This window comes from Notamacropus eugenii, chromosome X, assembly GCF_028372415.1.
Source record: "Notamacropus eugenii isolate mMacEug1 chromosome X, mMacEug1.pri_v2, whole genome shotgun sequence".
NCBI classification, from domain to species: Eukaryota; Metazoa; Chordata; class Mammalia; order Diprotodontia; family Macropodidae; genus Notamacropus; species Notamacropus eugenii.
Window position 1 is genome coordinate 77,811,937 of NC_092879.1, and position 22,012 is coordinate 77,833,948.

Genomic DNA, 22,012 nt, shown 5'->3' on the forward strand with positions numbered 1-22,012 from the left:
ATAAAGAGAGTTTGTCAATTCACTGTTGAAACAGGATTTCAAGGGATATGGTAGAATCTTTTCTTCTGAAGAGCTTTTAAGTTAGGCCAGAACTGTGCAGGATTCAGCTGTTCTGGATAGCTCAGGTTTCCTTCCCTTGTCTTCATAAAGGGGGCTGACTTGTCCAGATGGCCTTCAGAGGACTTTGCCAACTCATTTCTATTCTTTGTGAATTCAGGGTGGAGTGGACTAGTTGAAACAAGGCAGAGGTGGGTGCACGGTGGAGGGATATGATGCCTCGGGCCTGATTATTTGGGGTAGGAGGAAACCCAGGGCATTGACCTTTTTGATTTGATCAAGGTAGGGCTACATAACCCATGCAAAATGGAAGACTGAATATTATCTGGGGATATGGGCAGGTATAGATAGTTAATCTGGATAATTCAGGACCTAAGTAGGAAATGGCTTTATTTGAAATTCATAGACCAGCTGGCTCCATTGCCTGAAATAGCCAGATGACAGCTTAAGCCTCCATTTTGCATTAGCTGCATAAACCTGACAGTAGGATTAGGCCCAGAGACATTCTGAACCCATCAGTCATTATCTCTTCATTGAGTCTAAGAATTTGAACTGGAAAAGAAATACTAAAGATGGGAAGGCCATAAACATTTACTGTCAGACGGAAGCTGGTAACACAGCTAGGAAAACTCCCACAAGCCATTTGAAATGCCTGTGAATAATGCCTCCTGCCCTGCTTTCATACCTTGTCTCAGTGCCTTATTTAACTGGATTTCTCATTGTCCCGACATGATTACGAAGGAGAATCACTTTGAAAAAGTTGGCGATTGTCCAATACAATTGACCTTTTAGAACCCATCATTGGAATGCTCCAACCCCTTTTCTATTCAGTGGAAGAAATACTGAAGTTCTTAGTGCTCAGGACTAGACTTGTCCCTTGAAACATTCATATTTATTAACATTTGGGCTTAGTTTTGTGTGTGTGTGTGTGTTTGTCCTTTGTTACCAAAGAAGACCATGCCATCAGAGAAATAATGACATGACTTGCACTTGACTTTGTTTGGAGTGAGGGAGGGCTATGCATGTCACCAGCCTCACTTCTCCTCCAGAGCCATCTGAATCCAGTGACCAGATATTCATCAGGATTACTGGAGATGACCCAGGATGAGGCAGTTGGGGTTAAGTGACTTACCCAAGGTCACACAGCTAGTGAGTGCTAAGTGTCTGAGGTGAGATTTGAACTCAGGTCCTCCTGACTCCTGCACTGGTGCTCTATCCACTGCACCACCTAGCTACCTGGGCTTAGTTACCTCTTGTAGAGAGGCCCGTCAAGAATCATTCAAGAAGATTTTTTTCCTTTTAAAGGGCAGTACTGATCTCCCCCACCCCCACTCTTCTCTTCTTTATCTTTTTGTCTTCTGATGCCTCAATAGCTTGGATGTGGGTTGTTCTCATACCTTTAACTTCGATGCCTTCCTGTATTTGATTCCTGTTAACAACCTAGTTGTTTTCTTTGCAGCCACAGTGGTGAACCAGCCACAGTAGCCACAGCCCCAACCCCTCTGGATCAAGACCTCGTGGATAATATACAGCAGATATTGGCTACCAACCTATATAAAATCAGGAGAGGGGTAAGAATTATTTTTAGCCCAAGTAATGCTACAGTAGCTCTACAAATGGAATGAACTTGTCTGTGTTCTGGCACATTTCGCATGGATTTTGTGAGGCTGAGTGGCCCTGTGCACAGTGGTCACATTCTGGGAGTCAGGTGCTAAACTAGCCTGATGGCTGCCCTCTAGTTCTAAGATTCCGGGGTTTTGAGAGATAGTAATGATATTCTATTTGAGAAGATATTGGATGATAGAGTGATGCAGAGAATAGAATTCAATAGATATAGAAAGCAGTTGGAACCCACAGGAGGAAAGAGGGGATGAAAAAGAGAGGAAAAAAAGACTTAATTATAATTCTGACAATTTACATGTGATTTTAGTTCCTTTTCTAACTTGGAATCATTTCATATCTTTATCCTTGTAAGATATTACTCCCTGTGTTGGGATGGTAGAAAGGACACTGAACTTGAAGGTGGGAGGACAGAGTTCAAAGTTCTCTGAATGTCACTCTTATCATCTGTAAAATGGGAATAATGATGCTTGATCAGGGTTATTGTGAAGGAAGGTGCTTTGTAAATCTTACAGTTCTATGGAAATAGGAGCTATTATCATTAATGATTAGTTGTGTAATTATTCTATGGAAGGGCTATGAAATAATCTTTTAACTGTACTTCATAATTGTCAGACCCATAGGAGAGCATTGTACCTAACTGTGGCCACCAAAGGTCATCAAAGATGTGGAGAAACTAGGAGGGGGTTGGGGAAGGAGCAGAGGGGAGAGAGATATGCACGTGTCTGGATGGGCAGATGAGCAGATGGATAAAGGATGGATGGACAGATGGACAGATGGACAGACATCATTAAAGACCTCGAAAAGAGTACCAGGGGTCAACCAGAGGAATTGTAGTTGTTTAGTTTGGAGACGACAAGTCGTAAATGAGCTATTGTTTTCAAGTAAGGTTTTATAAGGAGGACATCAAGCAGGCATTTTGTCTGGCTCTGGAAGCCCCAGCCAGATCCAACATGATGCAGTTTTGCTTGGATATGAGGAAGAATTTCTGAAATAGGACATGGAAATGTGTGACCTTGTGGGGGGGGGGTAGTAGAGTCTTTATTCTTAAGGATTCCTAAAGAATTCTTAAAGAACAGAGATCATAGATAAAGTATTTATGAAGTGCTTGCCATGTGCCAGACCCATAAGAAGGAAGAAGACCCAAAATCAGCCCAAAGGCAGGGGCTGAGGCCCTGTAGGTGAACCTTGTAGATTTCTTCCAGTTCTTATATTCTCTCTATGCTACCAACCATATGCCTACCTGTTCAGGTTGGTGCTGGAGTCAGTTCAAACAGACTCACACAAACTAATTGTTAAATTTTCAATTTTTAAAAGTTAAATGAACTTTTAAAACTCAGAAATCAGCAAATGTTACAAATCAGGACTTGATGGATTGTTTTGTTGATTGTCTAAACTTAAAAAAGTGATGGAGAAACTGTTAATATAGATTAAACTTAAAAGTGTGTTATGCATACAGTTCCCCTCCTTCCCCAGGGATCTGGTTGTTAAATATTTACCAACCCACCCCTGTGCTAAGTCAGCTTCCAGAGTGCAGCCTAGAGCCATAGCAAAGTAGAGCTGAGAGGCCCTGGACCTGCCCTGGCTTGCTACGCTAACAGCACACAGGAGGCTTCCTGCCATGTCTGCCTGAGTTCTTAGTCATGGGTGAACCTCCCCACCTTGGCAGTGCTGTCGTGGCAACCACAAGAGATGGACGGAGGCTCGTCTTAGAGGGTCATTGAGTCTGGCCCTTTAGGTCAGGAGCAGTATGTCTGGGAGACAATCGAGAGAGGTGACTAGAGACAGATGGCAAGGAAATTTAGTTCTTTCAAAGGCAGAGTCTTTTTTCTTCTAGCTTTAATATTTGTATAAGAACTTATTTTTGTGAGGAAATTGAGAATAAAAGTGATTTAAGATGTTTTCCAAGTTTAAGGATGAGGGGCCTTTTAAGAGGGCATACATGTGTACAGGTGAGATAGGTTAACTATCTTTTGCTTGTTTATTTTCCCTGTGAAGAACCTATAGTCTAAGAGCTTTCGGAATTGCAGCCAGTTTGAATTATGTGTGCCCAGAACATTGATTTTGATTTTGTCGAAACCCTTCCTTCTGTCTCTCCTGTGCTGGGCTGTTTCCAGGCTCCTGCATATAATAGGCATACCCTTCCAGGAGAAACAGGGGAAGCCGAAGAGGCCAAAGAAATTCTCATCCGAAGACACAGGAGCTTGCGCCGCAGCCTTTCCAGAAGTGATTGGGAGCGAGCTGTCACGGAGGTAAGAGTCTTCTGAAAGACACTGAGGGCTTGATTCCCTCACCCCAGTCTTCTTGGGTGAGTGTGGCTATCTGCAATCAGAGCTGTGACCACAAGATGTGGCTACTCCCTCAGCTAATGCACTGATGCCCATGTGAGACTTTTCCTGAAAGCCCCTGGAGAGAGAGGATTTGTGTTCCGAAGACCATTTTCTGGGTCACCGAATATTTCACAGATGTCAGTGTGGCACTTGGGAGGACCATCTGTTGGCCCTAACTCATGATACATGTCGAGCCTACCTCCCTCTCTGAGGATGCCCCTTTCTTTTTCTTACACAGTGATCACTTCCCAGGGACTCCCTTTGTTCATCTCCTCCCCCAAATAGAACCCTGCCTTGTAACCAGTAAATGTAGCCAGACAAAATCCAATGACACACTGGCCTTGTGTGAACTTGGATGCCTCACCCCTCTGCTCTTGTCCTGAGAGGAAAAAGTCAGACTGGCTTCACAAGCAAGTCCTCTGGGATCACCTTTATTGTTCTTAATAACCTCTTGGAAGTTGGGGGGGACTGACAATACATATGCAAACGATTTTAAGTGGTAACAGTAATTTTTTAAGTGTCTAACTATTGTTTTCCTTTACATCGTGTCAGTTGGTCTCTTGACTCCATTTCTTTTCTCTGTGTCAGTTCGTACAAGTCTTCATGTTCGTCATTTCTTATGGTCTGCTGATAGCCTATTGCACTCACAAATGCCCAGCATTCACTGATCACCAGGTGCCCACTTTCCTTCTAGATCTTTGTTACCACAAAAAAATGCTGCTGTAAACGTTTTTGTGTGTATGAAATTTTAGTCTCCTTGGGGTATATGCTTATGTGCCATACCTTGGGGAATAGTAGGTTTGCAAGGTCAAAGAGTATGTTCATTTTAATGTCTTTAGTATAATTAGTGTGTATATATATATATATATATATATATATAATTAGTACATATAATAATTAGTATAATGTCTTTAGTATAATAGAACTATTGAATCAGCTGATTCCACTAGCAGTGCTAATGTCTGTGGGTATCTTTCCACACTTCCTTCAATAGTTCTCATTTTTTGTACTTTGGCATCTTTACCAATCTGATGAGTAAGAGCTGAAATCTCAGAATTATTTTAATTTTCAAGTTGCTTGGTATTAACGATTTCATATGGTTGTTGATAATTTTCATTTTGGCTTCTGGAAAGCTCCCCTTTAGAATCCTTGACCATTTATCTTTAAGGAATGACTTTTATTCTTATATGTTTCTATCAATTCCCTTTATGTCTTAGACATCAGAACTTTACCAGAGATCTTTGCTACAAAGATACTTCCTAATTAACTGTTTGTCTTCTAATTCTCTTAATTTTCTTTGTAAGAAAACTTTTAAATTCTTTCTAATTGAAATGGTTTATTTGATCTTCTTTTATCATCTCTGTTCCCTGTAGTCTTTCCCTAGTCATAGCTATACTTCATTTCACTCCTCACCAATGTCATTCTTTTCATTCTCTTCTAATTTTTCATAAGATGACCTTTATCATTCTCATCATATATCTATTGGTACCTTATTGGGATATTTTTGTGGCCTAAACCTAATTTCTGCCAAACTGCTTTCCAGTTTTCCCAGAAATTTTTGTTGAACACAGAATTCTTTGGGCTTATTGAACACTGGCTACTAAATTCAGTTGCTTCTGGGTTTTTGCTTACTAAGTCTCTTCCATTATTCAACTTTTCTGTTTTTTGAATCAGTACCAAATAGTTTGAATGAATACTGCTTAATAGTATTACTTAGCTTATGATAATGCTAGTCTCCTTTTAGTCTTACTTTTCTCATTATTTCATCACCATCGTCACCATCATTGTCATCACCATCATTGTTGTTATTGAAACTGAGTCTCCCTATCTCTCCCATGCTGGAAGTGCAGAGACTACTTCCAGGGGATTGGCATGGAAGCTTTGACTTGTTCCATTCTCAACCTGAGCTTGTGTGCCCCTCCTTAGGGAACCTGGTTGCTCTCCACTCCTGCAGGTTCACCCAGTTGACTTAGAATTCCTAAACTCAAGCAGTCCCCCAGCCTTGACCTCCTCAGTAGCAGGAATTAAAGGCATGTGCCACTACTCCTGACTTCTCTTTCAATTTTTTACCTTTGGTTTCTCCAGATGAATCTTGTTATTATTTTGTCTAATTTTATAAAAAATGGACCCTTGCTAGTTTGATATGACAAAAAAATCGGCAAATGATTTTTAGTAGCAGCATCCATTTTTATTTTATTAGCACAGCCCAGCCACTATTTCCCCTCTTCTTTTTCTTCCAGACACACACTTGATGTCCTTCCCAAAGAAATCCATTCCCAAATCTACAAAACTAAAGTAGAGATCAACAGAAGAGAAAAAAGTTGAAGTTAGCTGGAGTTAGTTGGGAAAGCCTTTGGCAAGGATGCACACACATGGGTCTTGATTTTGGCCTTACAAAAAGGGTTACCCCAGCTTGTATTGGTAAGGAAGAGGGGAAGGTTGGGGCATTTCTAGTGGGGAGAATTGCATCAGCATGAAAGGCATGGCACATGGCATTTGTGAGCAGTAAGGTGAAATACAAAGAGCACACAAAAAGGCCAACAGATATTCTCTTTACAATGACTAATGCCTGGAGAACTTCTTTCACACTTCTCCGCTGGGGGCTCTGGCATTTCGATGGTGTGTGGACACTGCCCTCAGCTCTTCAATGACTTGCATGGATGTCCCTTAGAGTTCTGGTGGCCAAGCTCGTGGGGAGCCGGGCTGGTTGTTGGAAACCAGCAAGACAGTCCTGTCTCCAGCTCCTTGGCGGGCCTGACGGATGGTGAGTTCCACTGGCCTGGCCTTCAAGAACAGAGCCCATGCTACACCATGATGAGATACAAAGCAGGACTAGAGTGCTTAATGGAAAGAACTCTTAACAGAATCTATATTTGCAAGTATTAGCATATAAATACAAAATTTGCAACATTCATTACAACAGGTGAGATTTTAAGAATCATCATCATAAAAATTATCTTTGCAAGTAAATTGTAAGTGTATTTGTAACTCTGGAGTTAGAGTATCCCTCCTTTCCCTTATCCTTTTCTCCCTCCTCCCTCTTTTCCTCCCTCCACCTTTCCTCTCCCCTGCCATTTTCCACAAGGACTTAGGTACAATTTTGGGATTATCTTAAAATCTTGTGTCCTTATCCAGGGAAACTTAGAAATTCAATATCTGCCTTATTTAAAAAAACCCATGGCTCATTCCCATATTCAGGGTAACCCTAGGAAAGTCAGTATTTGACTGATTTTGCATCTCCCCCCACTCCAAAAGGGGCCCTTGGTTTCCCTGCAAGCATCTAGGCTATCAAAGCATTAAAGACAGAAAAGGTTTTATTTATGTAATAAAAGAATAAAGGGATTTGTACCTTAACTCATAGACAGCCAGGAAACCTTTCCCCCCACCTCCCCATAGGGTACAATCCTATCTTCTGGTACTACTGTACTTTTTCATTACTACCCTACTGAGCTTGGGGACTCTAGCCCTTAGGGTACTGCCCTGTTCAGCTTGGGGTTGCTAGGGAGATGACTTTTCACCTTTATCTCCTGGAGCCCCACTGGCCCCATGACCGGTAAAGGGCAGGGTAGGGATGTAGGGCTCCCCAGTATTGCTCGATGCCTCGTTGCTGCTCGGTTCTGCCATTCCTGGCTGCATCGCTTTTCCTTCGCCTTGCAGCATCTGGTCACTCTGCTGCTGGTTCAGCATCCTCCCCTGGCGTTGGCTGCCTCTTTCCAGGGACCACATGGATGCAGCCCCCTTTAAGCCAGGCCTCTCTCCAGCTCCGGGGGCAGCTGCTCTCTCTGTCCACTGCCAGCTCCTATCAGCTCTTTCCCTCAGGGGCCACATGGATGTAGGAGACTTCAGCTCAGGCCTCTCTCCAGCTCCAGGGGCAGCTGCTCTCTCTGTCCACTGCCAGCTTCTGTCAGCTCTTTCCCTCAGGGGCCACATAGATGCAGGGGCCTTTAGCTCAGGCCTCTCTCCAGGTCCAAGTGTACCTTGGCATCTCCATCTCTTCTGGCCCCCTACTTCCTCTGAGGCTGCATGCGGTTCTGTGTCTCCACTGGCTCCATCTCCCCTGGGGCTGTGCACACGGAGCAGAGGGATCTCCCCTGGCACACGCGCTGGGGTGCGTCTCATGCTGACTCCCCGGAACTGCTTGTTGCTTTCAGGTTTGTGTGGCGGCTTTCCCTGTTTGTGTCTCTTATGTTCCAAATGTTCCCTCTTTTATGGAAACTGTTGTCCTTTTGTGTGTACACCCTGGGGAGGCCCTGGCATGTGAGGGAGGGAGGGGCATACCCACCTCCTCTTGGCCCATGCTTGCTACAAATTAATAATATTTAAGAACCTGCCATGAGGAGAAAATGCAAATAAGCGTAGGAATTCTCATTTTAGCCAACAATGCGGTTCAGTTGGATGAGAATTATTGGAATCAAGTAACCTAGGAGAAAGCTTATCATGAACATGTTGTATAACAGTTTTTTGGATACAGTGCCAATAATGTTCTTACTGGAACTGTGGTGCATATGTTGATTAATATTGTTTGTCCTGTTCTGACCTTGAACTCCAAAGGACAGTAAGAAGTGGTCCATACACTCAGAAGCTCTCAACACCAGGAAAGGGGGCTTGCAAAAATAATGGCCCATTTTTCCTAACTGTGACATCCAGAAGGGAAGGCTAGAAGATCGTCAGGGTGGGAGACTGAAAACCTGAGTTTGAATTTCACATTTGTCCGTGACTTCCTGTGAGACGCGGAGCAAGGCCTTTCCCCTCCTTAGGCCTCAGTTGTTTCCTCAGTGACTTCTCAGGCCATAAGATCGTTGATATAGAGCTGGAAAGGACCTTAAAGGCTGTGGTTTCTTCCGGATTAGAGACATTGTTTATTTTCTCTACCCACCTCCCCTCAACCCTGGCACTTTTATATCATCTGACATTTATTTAGCTTGCATTTTAGAGAGGGGGAACTAGGTCCAGAGAAGCCAAGTCCAAGGTCACTCCTGTTAGAAGAGGCAGAGACAGAATTTGAACCTGCTAGGGTTCTATCTATGCACCTCCCTTCATGCAGCCTCCCTTCACAGCTCCAGTAGTCTATGAAATTTGAAGATTCTCACATGGTAGCTTCATATTTGAACCCAATGGAATCATAAAAAAAGAAGGAAATCAAACCATGGTTAGAATGATGGCCTTTCCTTCTAGGGATAATAATAATATGATAGCTAAAGCAGTTATATAGTGCTTCGGATGTGCCAGGCCCTGTGCTAAGCACTTTACAATTAATATCTCATTTAATTCTTACAATAATCCTAGAAACTAGGGACTGTTATTGTCTCCATTTTACAGGTGAGGAAACTGAGGCACAGAGAGGTTAAGTGACTTGCCCAGGGTCACACAGTCTGGATCTGTCAGAGGTGGGACATGAACCCAGGTCTTCCTGGATCTTAAGACTAGTTTTCCCTCTATGCTGCCACCAATATAATAATTAAAATAACAATAACAGTTTCCATTTCTAAAAATGCTTTAAAGTTTAAAACAGTGCTTTCTTCTGTGCCACTGTGAAACAGAAACCAAGGGAGACATTTAAATACGAAAAACTCAAAGGTAATGAGAAACAGATTTTGAGAGGCTAAGAAACTGACCTCAGGGCCCACAGTATGGGAGGTAAGATTTGAACTGAGGCCCCTGGATAGATTTCCAAGACAGCCAGACCTATGCTAAGATGCTTTTTGACTCACTGAAATATTGGGTGGTTCATTTTCATTCATTCATTCATTCATTCATTCATTCATTCATTCATTCATTCATTCATTCATTTCCTCATTGTGGTGAGAGCAATATTCTTCCCATACTGTGGCTAAGTACATTCCCTTTTGTTATCTCTTAGAGAGATTACAAGTGTCTCATTTAATTCCGCTTTCAAACTTAAACTCCCAAGGGACTGGCCTGAGTCAGGTCTGGCCTGTTATAGTCATTCAGTAAGTATTTATTAGCCACTTCCTCTGTGAAGAACTTTGTGCTCAGGGAGTTAGAAAAGTAAGACATGACCCCTGCCCCTTGAAGTTCACGGTCTGGGCAGGATTAGACCCTAAAGCTGAGAATCCTGCTGCTGCCCAACATTATATGATACATGTACTGCAGAGTCCCCACACAAAGGAGCCATGTGAGGTGTCAGGGGAAGGACCATCACAAACTAGGCAATCAGTAAAGGCTTTCTTAGGCACAGAGTTGTTGTTTGATTGTTTCAACCATTTCTGACTCTTTGTGACCCAATTTTGGGATTTCCTTGGCAGAGATACTAGAGTAGTTTGCCATATCCCTCTCCAGCTCATTTTACAGATGAGGAAACTGAGGCACACAGGGTTAAGTGACTTGCCCAGGGTCACATAGCTAGTGAATGTCTGAGGCCAGATTGGAAGTCAGGAAGACTCTGGGGCCAGTGCTTTATCCACTGTGCCACTTAGCTTCCCTTGGACAGAAAGTAGCACAGTTTGAATGAAACATGGTATCTTCTCAGAACAGCAGCATAGAGAGGTAGGGGAGTCCAGGCTGCCTGGCAAAAGAGGTTCTACTTTCCTTAGGAGGCAGAACAGAGGACTTGGAGCCTTTGGAGCAGGAGGGATGCATCACAGAACATTGAGGGTTGCAGGGGATCTTAGGGATCAGCTAGTACAACCATGTAATTTTACGTAGGGGATAGGTGAGGTCCAGAGGCCTGGAGCCAACCCAGCTTTCTCTTCTTTGCTAGAGAAACCAAAAATAAAGTCAACAAAAGATTAAAGGAGGACATTTGAACTATACCTTCACAGAAGCCAGGATTTGAACCCTCCTTCGAGGGCTTTGGGGGTCTATGAACCAGTGCCTGAGTACGTTGGGTACATTCTGTGGCAGCTTCTAAAGGTCACACAGCTAGCAGGTAGAAGAATGAGGATTTCAGCCTAGGTCTCACAAATCCCGATTCAGGCCTAAGTCTGTTTCTGCTCTGCCAGGAGCTGTGTGCCTTGCTCTGTCTACAGTGCCCTCTCTGGTCTTCCTCCCCAGCCACCGTGGCCCTCACACTAGCTTTTACCTTGTGTGTCTGGACTAAAACTAGAGCCCTCATAAAGGACTAGCCCATAACAGTCTTCTTCCACCAAAGCTCGATTCATTTCTTTAACAGAGGAAATATTGGTACCTTGTCTTCAGGCAGGAGGATTATCTTTTGCAGGCAGGTAGGGGACATCTAGGCTAAGCACCTCACTTTCCAAGATGGTGCTCTTGAAGCCCCCAGCTTGGAGAGGAGGAGCAAGGAGAAGAGTTTCTTGCCCCCATGAACACTGCTCCATTCCTGTGGTATTAGCCAGTGAGGTAGGGGTGTGTATGTACACGTGCATGCACATATGTGTTCATGCATGTGCACACAACACAGGTCATGTGTGTAGGCACCATACAAGCATGGGTGTGTATGATATGTATCCATGTGTGTCTACATGTGGTATATGTTATGCATATGTGTGCACGTGTATGTTATGTATAGTATATAGTATGTATGTGTGCATGTGTATTGTGTGATGGGTGCATGGGTCTGTGGCATATATGTGCACTGTTGTATGTATGTGTGGTGTGTATATAGGTGTGTATCTGTATGAAATATATTGTATGGTGCATGTGTATTATGTGTCCCTGATGTGCGTGTATGCATGTGCTGGCAGTAGAGGAGGACGAGGTGATGGTTGCCCAGTGGAGGTTTTCCAGTGCTGAGGCAGTCTAGACTCAGTTCCTTTAGGCTCCATTAGAATCATTCTGTGCCCAGAAACCTCTTCCTTTAGGATGTGAATCATTTGGAGGCCCCATAGAAAAGTGAAGTTGGCAGATGGGATCTGGAGGATCAGTTTGGTGAGTGGCTTGCTTTGGACCTACAGCATATTGTAGAAGGAAACCTAAAAATAGTAACAGGGAAATGGATGATCCTCACTCCCCCACTCTGTGTTCCTGTGATGCTATGTTTTTGGTTTCTTATTGCTCTAGGGGAGGAGTGATGGAGTCTCAGTGACTAGGAATGATGATCTTAGTTTGGCCCATTGTGGATTGGGCCTTCCCCTTTGCACTAGATTGATAGAAAAGGGTATCATCACTTGCGGAGTTGGCTGTTTGCACTTTTGGAGACTTTTAGAAGGAGAGTTGAGTACAGACAAGGCCAGGAGAACTGAGAACCATCTTGGATCCCTTGGGGGAAAGCTTTCTTCTTGAGGGCTGGGGTTTGGGAATTTCCATCTTAACCAAATGCCCCCCCCCCCCAGTCTCCTGCTGCCATCTTTCAGGCATGCCTCTCCACAGCTGGGCCGAGAACTCTCTTTTCCTTTTAAGCTAGTAGGTGAGAGCTTGGTGCAAATGTGGTATGCCTTGGCCTCTGTCCCAAGGCAGCCATTAGCAGCTGAGAGAGGTTGTGCAGGTGCCTAGCCCCCCTCCCCCCAGCTGTTGGCACTCTGGTTTGTGCTCTGTCTTTAGTTCTCTCACTTGGGATTCATCCAAAAAGGTGAAAAGGTCTCACTCTGCAACTGACTCTAAAAACCAGTTGACTAACCCTTACCCATCCACAAGAGCCCAAGCTAGCCTAGTTATGTCCAGTCCCTGAAACTCCATCACTCAACCTTAGATGCTATCCTAAGGATATCCCAGTAGATACCCATCAGTCAGTTCATCAGAGGACATCAGTGGCTGTGTCCACACCCTCCCCAGGGAAAAGAGTCCTAAGCAAAACTTTACTTCCTCAACCTGATCTGGTTCTTTGGATCACCCTTCTATCTACATACACCTTGGGAAACTGAGACCTAAAGGGGTTAAATGACTTGCCCAAAGTCAGCAGTAAGTAGTAATAGGTAGTAAGGCTAGTAGTAAGTAGCAGAGCTCTGATCTGAACCCAAATTCTCTGACTCTTTCCACTGTAAAAAAACGTAGGAATGAAGAAGGTGTGTGTTACAACAACAGCTCCAGATTGAGAGGCAGGGAGATAGAACTAGACTACGAGTTGGAGGATCCAAGTTCACATCTCATCTCTCTGCCTCTTACTAATGGTATGACCTTGGACAAGTCACTTCCCTCAGTCTAGGCCTCATCTGGAAGAAGAAAGGATTGTACTAGCTGATTCCCAAGATCCCTTCCAGCTCAAGGCCTTCTGCCCATGGACCAAATGTCTGCTATTTTGGATAATAGATCAATGAGAGCATAACAAAGTGTACAGCTTTCTTATGCTACTGAGATAATGAAATTTGAACAAGGTTGTGAGAGATCATCAATGACAAAAACTCCCTTTTCTAGAGTTTTCTCAGTTGTATCTGTTCTAGTGTTTGTAGCTAGCCTGGCTCCCTCCTTTCTTTGCTAGAGAGACCAAAATTCAAATTAACTAAAAAGTTTTGGTTAAAAATAGAGAAATGAATTATGCCTTGCTGAAGGTTAGGATTTATATCCTCCTTCAAACACAGAAAGGAGCCAAGGCCTGTGTTACAATGATTAGATACAGGGTACATTCCGAGGCAGGCTCAAAATGTTTGTCAGAGGGAGCTTATGAAGAAAATTCCTGTCAAATGTCAATCCATCCAGGATCTAGGGAGTGCCTACTGTGTAGGGACCCACAGGGCCCGAGTGCTAGGCACAGGGGATACAATGACAGAAAGAGAAGACTGTCCTTGGTCTCCAAGCACTTCTGTTCTGTTGGGGGTGGGTTGGGGTATGGGAGGGATGTATCCCAGAACTTTCAGCTGCTCCAATAAGAGTGAGTGAGGGGCTCACTTTCTGTTGCTCCCAATAGGTTGGATTTGAGACATCTGAGACCAGACAGAGTTCTGTTCTGATTTTAACCACCAGATGGAAGCATTAGAATTCGATTCACAAGTGACAAATGACAATTCCTGAAGATCAGCCCTTCCAACCCAGTGCGGGGAGCAGAGAACACTAAGTCCCTTGTTTGCAGGCTCACTGTTCCGGCCACCCTGGACCCAAAATAAGAAAGTGTGTGTGTGTGTGTGTGTGTGTGTGTGTGTGTGTGTGTGTGTGTGTGTGTGTGTGTGTGTGTATTTCCTAAGGAAGGTGGTTTTTCAAGGCTTGGAATGTGATTTCATGGAGCATGCTTCTGGTTAATATTCGCCAAGTGTCAAGATCAGGCAAGCCTTGACTTCTAGGGTCTTAGGAGGGATTTGGTGAGTTTGTGCCCTTGAACTTTGGCATATGTGAACACTCGGACTTCTAAGTAATATTGAAGTGGAAATGCCTTGGTGACATGTTCACAAAGAGAAAAAATTAGGAATTATCACCATTTTAATTAGCTTGGGAAAGTTAATTTTCAGGAAAACCAGCAATCTTTTTAAGAAAAAATGCTTGTGGGGTAAAAACCCTGCTGTGACTTTAATAAAGGCACTGCGAAGTTAATAGATCCGATATGGAAGGTATTAGAACAGTTGGTTTTCTTTTCTTTTCCCCTAATTCTCTCATCCAGTCATCCATTCAGTCAACACATTTCTTGAGTGCCCTCCGTATCCAGGGGCTATGATGGCTGGTGTTGGGGATACAGAAAGTGCCCAACCAACCTTTGACCTTCCACTGAGGGGGAAGCTACCCTACTGCCTCCCAGTGCAGCCCAAGCCACTCGGGGATGGCGCCCATCCTTAGGCCGTTTTTACAGTGTTCTACCACCAATTGGAAGTGGAACTAGGAAGCCTCTAAAACTTTTCAGATCTACTTCTGTGATTTCCTATAAAAACCCTACTAGTGAAGCTCATATGTACTTTTATCAGAGATAAATCTGCTGTAGTCAGCGCTCTCCCCTTCCCTCCTCCCCACGCCCCTCAATAAACATCCCAAGTCTCTGAATGTCCCTGTTAACAAGAAAGCATTGATTAAGCACCTACTGTGTGCCAGGCACTATGCTAAACTCTGGAGATAAAAAGAAAAGACAATCCCTGTTCTCAAGGAGCTCACAGTTTAATGGGGGAGATAACATACAAACATATACTGACCCTCTAGACAGAATAAAGTGATAATTAGCAGAGGGAAGGCACTAGCATTAAAAGGAATCAGCAAAGATGGGATTGCAGAAGGGAGGATTTGAGCTTGGACTTGAAGGAAGGCAGGGAAGATAGGAGGGAGAGATGAGCAGGGAGGGCACAGCTAGAGTCAAGAGATGGAGTCTGTGTAAGGACTAGCAGGAGGCCAGTGTAGTCGAATGGGAGAGAGCATAGAGGGGAAAAAGAAAATGAGACATAGGAAGGGGCCAGGTCATGAAGGGCTTGAAAAACCAAGGGAGGATTTGATCATTGATTCTGGAGGTAGTAGGGAGTCAGTATAGTTTGTTAAGTGGAGAGGTAACATGGTCAACCCCTCACTATAGAAAGATCAGTTTCACAGCTGAGTCAAGGATGGACTGGAGTGGGGAGAGACCTGAGGCAGGCACAGATCCTAGCAGCTAGACATGGGGGAATGATCTGGGCAGGAGGTGATGAAGGCCTGTAGCAGGGAGGAGTGGCAGCATCAGAGGAGAGAAGGGATTGTATTCAAGAGATGTTACAAAGGTGCAGGACTTGGTAGCAGGTTCAGAAGGAGGAGCCAAGGTGACTAGGAGCATGATGCCCTCAACAGTAATAGAGATGTTTGGAAGACAGGCAGGTTGGAGGGCAAAGATACTGAATTCTGTTCTGTTCATGCTGAGCTTGAGATGCCCATCAGTTTGAGATGACTGAGTGACAGTGGGAGATACAACATAAAGAGTAGGGCTGATGACAGAGAGCTGTAAGTCACCTGTGTAGAGATGATCAGTGGCCCCACTGTAGGACACAGGGCACTGACATTGAGACAGGCAGGAAGAGAACAAGGAGGGAGCAGTGTCAGGAAAATCTGGAGAAGAGAGAATATCTAGGAGAAGAGGGTGATCAACGAGGGGAACGCTGTAAAGAGGGCAAGAGGGACAAGGACTGAGAAAAGGCTGTTAGTCAGATCTGCCCGCTGAGAGCCCTTCATAATTCTAGAGAGAGCAGTTTCAGTTGAATGATGAGGTAGGAAGCCAGACTGCAAATAATTAAAGAAAGAGTGAGAGGAAAAGAAGTAAAAGAGAGGAGAGGCTAGAGAGGATGGATAGATAGATGGATGGATGGATGGATGGAGCAAGTGAGAAGTTTTTCAGGGTGGGGGAGATATGAGTGTGTGGAGGTAAGAGGAAAGCCTGCTGTCATACTCCTCATACTAACAATCCTCAGTCCAATGTTCTCTGCAGACATCACCAGTGTTCTTCCCTCTACAGAGCTGATTCATGTCTGTTTTCATTCTCTTCTAGTCCTCCTTCCTTTGTATAAGAAAACACACTTTTAACTGGCTGGGGCTGAGTAGTTCAAGAGAGGGACCAGAAGGGTCCACTCCATTAAAAAATTTCTACCTTTCTATTTCTTTGTTTCTTGAAATGTTAATTGATAAATTTATTGTTATTAAAGAAAATTTTTTAAAAATTTCAAGTCTATTGAAATTCATATGGTGGTTTTATTTCTCCCCATTTTGTGGTTGGTGCATCAGTCAGCATAGGTTAACTGCAGAATTCTGGACGTGCTCCTCTCCATTTATTTTGAGTCTAGTGGCCCAGCTGTTCTTGCCTCATTCACCTTGAATTCAGGGCAGAACCTTATTTCACTTCTCATCTTCCTAGATGCCTTGGATATTGGTGCTATATAACTGTTCTAGTCTACACAGAGCCCTCAGTAACAATAATTGGTATTTACAGGGCCCTCTAAAAGGCTTTATATACATTATCTCATTTGCTCCTCAGAGCAATAGGCAATACCTGTTATTATGCCCATTTTTACAGCTGAGTAAATTGAGACTTAGGGAGATTAAGTGACTTTTCTATGGTCACTAGACCGTAGTGAGTGTCAGAGGCAACAAATCACTGCTGATTCCAAATCCATCATTCCCTCCACCATAGCAGTTTGCTTTGTTAGTCTCTCTCCAGAGCTACTGCCTTACATAGACCTCATGTGTGGTGATCTCACCAACTCCCAGGAGTTCAATTATCATCTATATACTGTTGCTTCTCAGGTCTATTTACCCAGCCCTAACCTCCCTCCTGACCTCCAGTCCTGCATTGCCAACTGGCTTTTCAGAATCTTCAGCTGAATGCCCCATAAGCATCTTAAAGTCAACATCTTCAAAACTGAACTCATTTTCTTCCCCTGCCAATGCTCCCCCCTTCCTACATTCCCTATTACCATCGAAAGTGCCATCATATTCTCAGACACCCAGACTTACAACCCAATACCGTCCTTGACTCCTCACTCCCACTCACCTCCCATGTCCATTCTGTGGCCTAATGTAATCTTTCCTTATTCATTTAACCTTCCCAGCATCCCTTGTTTATGCCCTCCCCTCCACTTACATCTATCACTCTGGCACAGGCTTGTGTCACATCTTGCCTTTCCTAATGTAACAGGCTTCAGTCCCTGCCTCTTCACTCTAGTTATCATCAGTGCAGATGCCAAGTGTTGATCTGACCATGTCATCCTGCTCACCCCTCGTCAGTAAACTCCAGTGGCTCCCTATTCACAGTCCTCTGGCATTTAAAGTTCCTTCTAAAGTATCCCCTTCCTAACTTTCCAGTCTTGTACCTTATTCCCCTCCATGCATTCTATGATCCAGCTTCACAGACTAACTTGCTGTTCCTTGTATGTGACACTCCATTTCCTTTCTCTGAGCCTTTGGCTGGCCCTCCTACCTGGAGTGCTTACCATCTTCACTTCCACCTTCCTTCAAGACTCAGCCCCAATGCTGCCTTCTTTAAGAAGTTTTTCCCAGAACCCTCAGCTGCTAGTACCTTCCTTCTGAGATTATCATCCATCAACTCTGTCTAGATCTTGTACATATCTAGGTATCATCATATTGTCTGTCCATTAGAATTTGTGCTCCTTGATGGTAAGAACTGTTCTTGCCTTTCTTTATGTGTTCAGCTTTTAGCAAGGTTCCTAGCACAGAGTAGGCCTTTAACCAATGCTTATTAACTTGACTTAATGACTCGATTTAAAATTGGAACAGACTCTAGAGATCATTAAATACAGCTTCCTCATCTTACCGAGAAGGAGACTGAGGCCCAGAAACGTGAAGGGATTTGTCCAAGGTCATATGTAACAGGGTCTGGATTTGAATCTCTGTCCAAGTTCAGAGCTGTACTACACTATCAGTGACCTCAGGCCCACTCATTTAACCAACATTTATAATTACGTCTTCCATTCTTTATCTTACATCTGTACTGGTAAATTCTCAGTTTTCCACTATTCCATATCTCTTGCCTTCATTCTTCCTTGCTCCACGGCAGCCCCCCCTGCCCCATTCTTAATCAGATTCAGTAGGTACTGCTATATTATTAACTCCCATTTGTTCCCAGGACTCCTTCCGCCTATGGAAGAGGCCCCATTCTTGCCTTTGGCATGGTTTAGAAATGGAGCAGTGATTTTTGGTTCCCTTGCTTGGGTAGTTTTGTGTGTTACATACCAAAGAGTGAATGGCAATGACGCACTGTGGCAGCTGTTGGGGCGACTGACGGAGGGAATGCTAATTATGTTCAATCTTAATGTTCTTTGTTGAAAGGCACTCGAAAGTTACTGACTGCAGATTAGCCCGAGGCACGGACACCTGGCTCTGGCTGGATCGTGTATCTTGATATGAGACCACATGCTACATGAGAGATGGTGATGCAGTGAACTTGTGTGGACTATACAACATTTGTTGAACCCATGTAGGGCAATTGAGCTGTTGCAGACCTGCTTATCAGGGAGCTATGGCTCTATCCACGGTGTTCATGTGTGCTGATAGCGGTACATTGATGGCAATTTTATTTGGGTGTATGCACATGTACATGTGTGATGCCTGTGTGTGCATGCTTGAGAAGGTTCATTCTGCATATATCAAAGTTAGGTTGTGTCTCTGAGTGACCAGAGTGCCAGACTATTGTAGTCATGTCCTGCTTTATGTTATGTCATTTATGTACTTGTCTCAATGTCTCCCCTACTGAATTGGGAGCCATGGGAGGGCAGCACCAAGCTCATTTTTTCTTTGTATTCCTTGCAATGTCAAGACTGATGACTTGTAACTACTATGTGCCCCCCTAATATATACACATATATGGGTATATGTGTATACATTGTACATATATATTTCTATATATTAAATGAATGAGTTGTTGAAAATGACATTGATACAGCTTTGCTGGAATTAGTCCATTTGTAAATCACTCACACAATCACAGAAATTTGAAAGCTGGATGGGACTAGAGAGGCCTTCTAGTCCAACCCATGTCTACGAGGAGTCTACAGGACATAGTCACTGAGAAGTGGCTACCATAGGGACCTTAGTGGTCATCTTCTAGTCCAACTCTGGTGTTTTAAGGGTGAAGAAGCAGAGACCCTCAGGGTTTCAGGGGCTTCACAGAATCCCAAGGCTGGAAGGGACCTTTGAGGTCAATCTGTACCTGACTGAGAATATCCTCTAATAACAGCTGCAACTTTTCCATTGTACACATTAAGGTTTGTAAATACTGTCTATATATGTCTCTCATTTGAGTCTCACATGGCCTTGTGAGGTAGCCACTCCAGTTATTCTTCTCCCTTATTGTACTGTGGTCACACAGCTCAGGGCAGAAGATATTTGAACCCAAGCCTCCCTTACCCCCAGGTCCAGTACCCTGTCTCCTAGTTAACACTTCATTTTGAAATAATGTCTCCATCCAATGATCCTCTAGCCTTCTGCACAAAAACTGCAAATAGGGCAGAGCCACTAGTGCAGAGATAGTGTTGGATGACTTTCCTTGTTAGGAAGTTCTTTCCCGCACCCAATCTAAAAATGGCTCTTTGTAGCTTATCCCTACTGCTCATGGGTCTGTGATCAGAGTTCGGACAGAACAAGGCTAATCCCTCTCTTATGCCAGCTGTTCAGATGCTTGACAGCAGCTGTCATGCCCCTCCTAAGTCTTCTCTTCTCCATGCTAAACATCCCCAGCTCTTTCTATCACTCCTCACGCAGAAGAGCCCTCTCTCTTTCCCAGTGTCCCTTCTCTGGAATGTTCCACTTTGTCCACGTGCTCCTTCTAAAATGTGGTGCCCAGAGCTGATCGTGGTATCTGAGTCTTAGCCTGCCCAGGGGCCCTATTGCTGCCCTCATTCTAGGCACTCTGCTTCTCCTAATGCAGCCCAGGCTCTCTTTGCCTTTTGTGGTATTTTATCACACACTGGGACTCACAGTATTGAAATGGAGAAGAGGTTATACAGAGAATAGATAGGGGAGGGCAGGACAAAGCGAATCCCTCTGCTCTGCTCTAGTCTTTCAGATACCTTGCTCACAGTAATAAATACATAAATGCTCTTTGAATGGAATTGAATCGGATGCCTTCTGTATTCTCAACCTCTAAAAAGACATGTTGAGGCTACAAGAAGGTTGATATCATTACTTCTTAGGCATTGATAGCATTAGACAGAGGAATCCAATGCTCTCTGAGGACTGGTAGATCTTTGATCAGGATTGTGGGGAGCCAGGAGCTGGGGCCTAGTGGAACTGACACCATTTTCCCAGAAAGCTATAGTCAGGGATGGAGTAGAAGAGCAGGACATTCACTAAGAGACATCTAAGATGGAGACATCAGTCTTAAGGAACAAGTATTCCCTGCTCTTGTCCTGCTCTGAGAGCATTCATGGGACGTTTCCAACATATGGTCAAGAAAATGTCTTGCTATTTGATTTCTGTAAAAAGCCATTAGCCCAGCAAAAAAGCAGCCTGGAGACCCCTGCCAAGCTGAAACAGTCAAGGGAAAGTTCCATTTCAAATATTTAAAGGGATTTCATGTGGAAGAGGATTAGCCTTGTTCCACTTGGTCTCTGAGGGCAGACACAAGGGCAGTGAGAAAAAGGTGCAGGGAGGCAGATTTACCTTTGGTCAGACTTTCCATCTGTGGACTGGACTGGACTAGAAGGGAGTAGGGTTCTGCTTCCTAGAAGTCGTCAGTAAAAAGCTCACCAACCACTTGTTGGAGTTACTGTAGAGGGGATTCTTATTCAGGGAGGAGTTATACTAGATGGCTTCTGAGATCCCTTCTACCTTGGAGAATCTATGATCCTATAAAAATCTCTCTGAGGAGTTTTTGAATTGAATTAATATATCTTGACTACCCATAATAACTTAATAACTGTTGCATCTAGATGTTCTAGGCAGATTAGTTTCTGGAAACGACCAGGTGAGGGGCTATTGCCTTGATGTCAGTAAACCTGTTGGGACATGCTCAAACAGTATCACATGGTCATATTAGTTGGTGGTCACATGAGCATCATTGGGGACACTGGGAGCTCTTATTTATTTTGGGGCTATGACTTTATTGCAGGTGAGTGGGGGTGAGGTACCTGTCCATTATGGGAATTCTTTGTTCCTTGATTCAATTTCAGGGCATTCTTTGTGTGTGAGATATATTTGCCCTTTTGGGGGCAAGAAAAGTTGCTAAACTACCTGCCATTTTTGACCTTTCCCCTGCCTTGACTCACAAGAAACTCCCTCTTTAAAGATGAAATTTTTTCATGTTGTTTCTTCAATTGTGTGGCACCATCTTCTCATGAGAGTAGAAGAAAATCACAGAAACATGGCTTGTGTCAGTCCCCCCAGTGCCTTCTTTTTGAGACACAAGGTGCTGGCGTATGTGCCTGCTGGCTGATTCGGATAACAGTGAGCAGAATGTTAGAGCCATATTCAGGGTTGTGGCGCTGGCCAAAATGATGTTACTTTGGTTTGTGTTGAAATTTGTCTCTGTCCCATGTCTAGTCATTGATTCCTCTAGATGTGGCTTCTGGCAATTCTTTTTTGTCTATCTTCAGACCTGATTAGAGAATATATGTTTGTTGTTTTGTCCTTTAAACCATATTCTAGGTGCCGGAGGTATTCATGAAGAGCTATCTCTGATGAGTTGGAGATGCTCCAATGCTGTCACATAGCATCGATGATGTTCAAATAGATAGAATCAGTGGAACATGATGGCACATCGGTGGGAG

At 43.9% G+C, this 22,012-nt stretch overlaps 2 protein-coding genes across 2 annotated transcripts in view; one reads left to right on the forward strand and one right to left on the reverse strand.

The window, feature by feature from the left end:
- The window catches only part of LOC140516128 (sodium/hydrogen exchanger 2-like), a 132,103-nt gene that overhangs the window by 71,034 nt on the left and 39,057 nt on the right, over positions 1-22,012 (forward strand). The window contains exons 9-10 of the mRNA XM_072627103.1: positions 1,517-1,628; positions 3,795-3,929. Of these exons, the coding sequence (XP_072483204.1) occupies positions 1,517-1,628; positions 3,795-3,929 (247 nt within the window). The remainder of the gene's footprint in view (positions 1-1,516; positions 1,629-3,794; positions 3,930-22,012) is intronic.
- LOC140515466 (uncharacterized) lies at positions 6,174-8,198 on the reverse strand. Its single transcript, XM_072626180.1, has 2 exons — positions 7,526-8,198; positions 6,174-6,791 (listed from the first exon to the last, which is right to left on the reverse strand). Exons 1-2 carry the CDS (start codon positions 8,124-8,126, stop codon positions 6,652-6,654), a joined length of 741 nt encoding a protein of 246 aa, XP_072482281.1. The 5' UTR covers positions 8,127-8,198; the 3' UTR covers positions 6,174-6,651.

Excerpts from the sequence above, each read along its gene's own strand:
- LOC140515466 (XM_072626180.1), bottom strand. The coding sequence starts at position 8,126 with ATGAGACGCACCCCAGCGCGTGTGCCAGGGGAGATCCCTCTGCTCCGT. Across the intron at positions 6,792-7,525 it reads TGGGGCTCCAGGAGATAAAG|GCCAGGCCAGTGGAACTCAC; the intron begins GTGAAAAGTCAT and ends CTGTTCTTGAAG.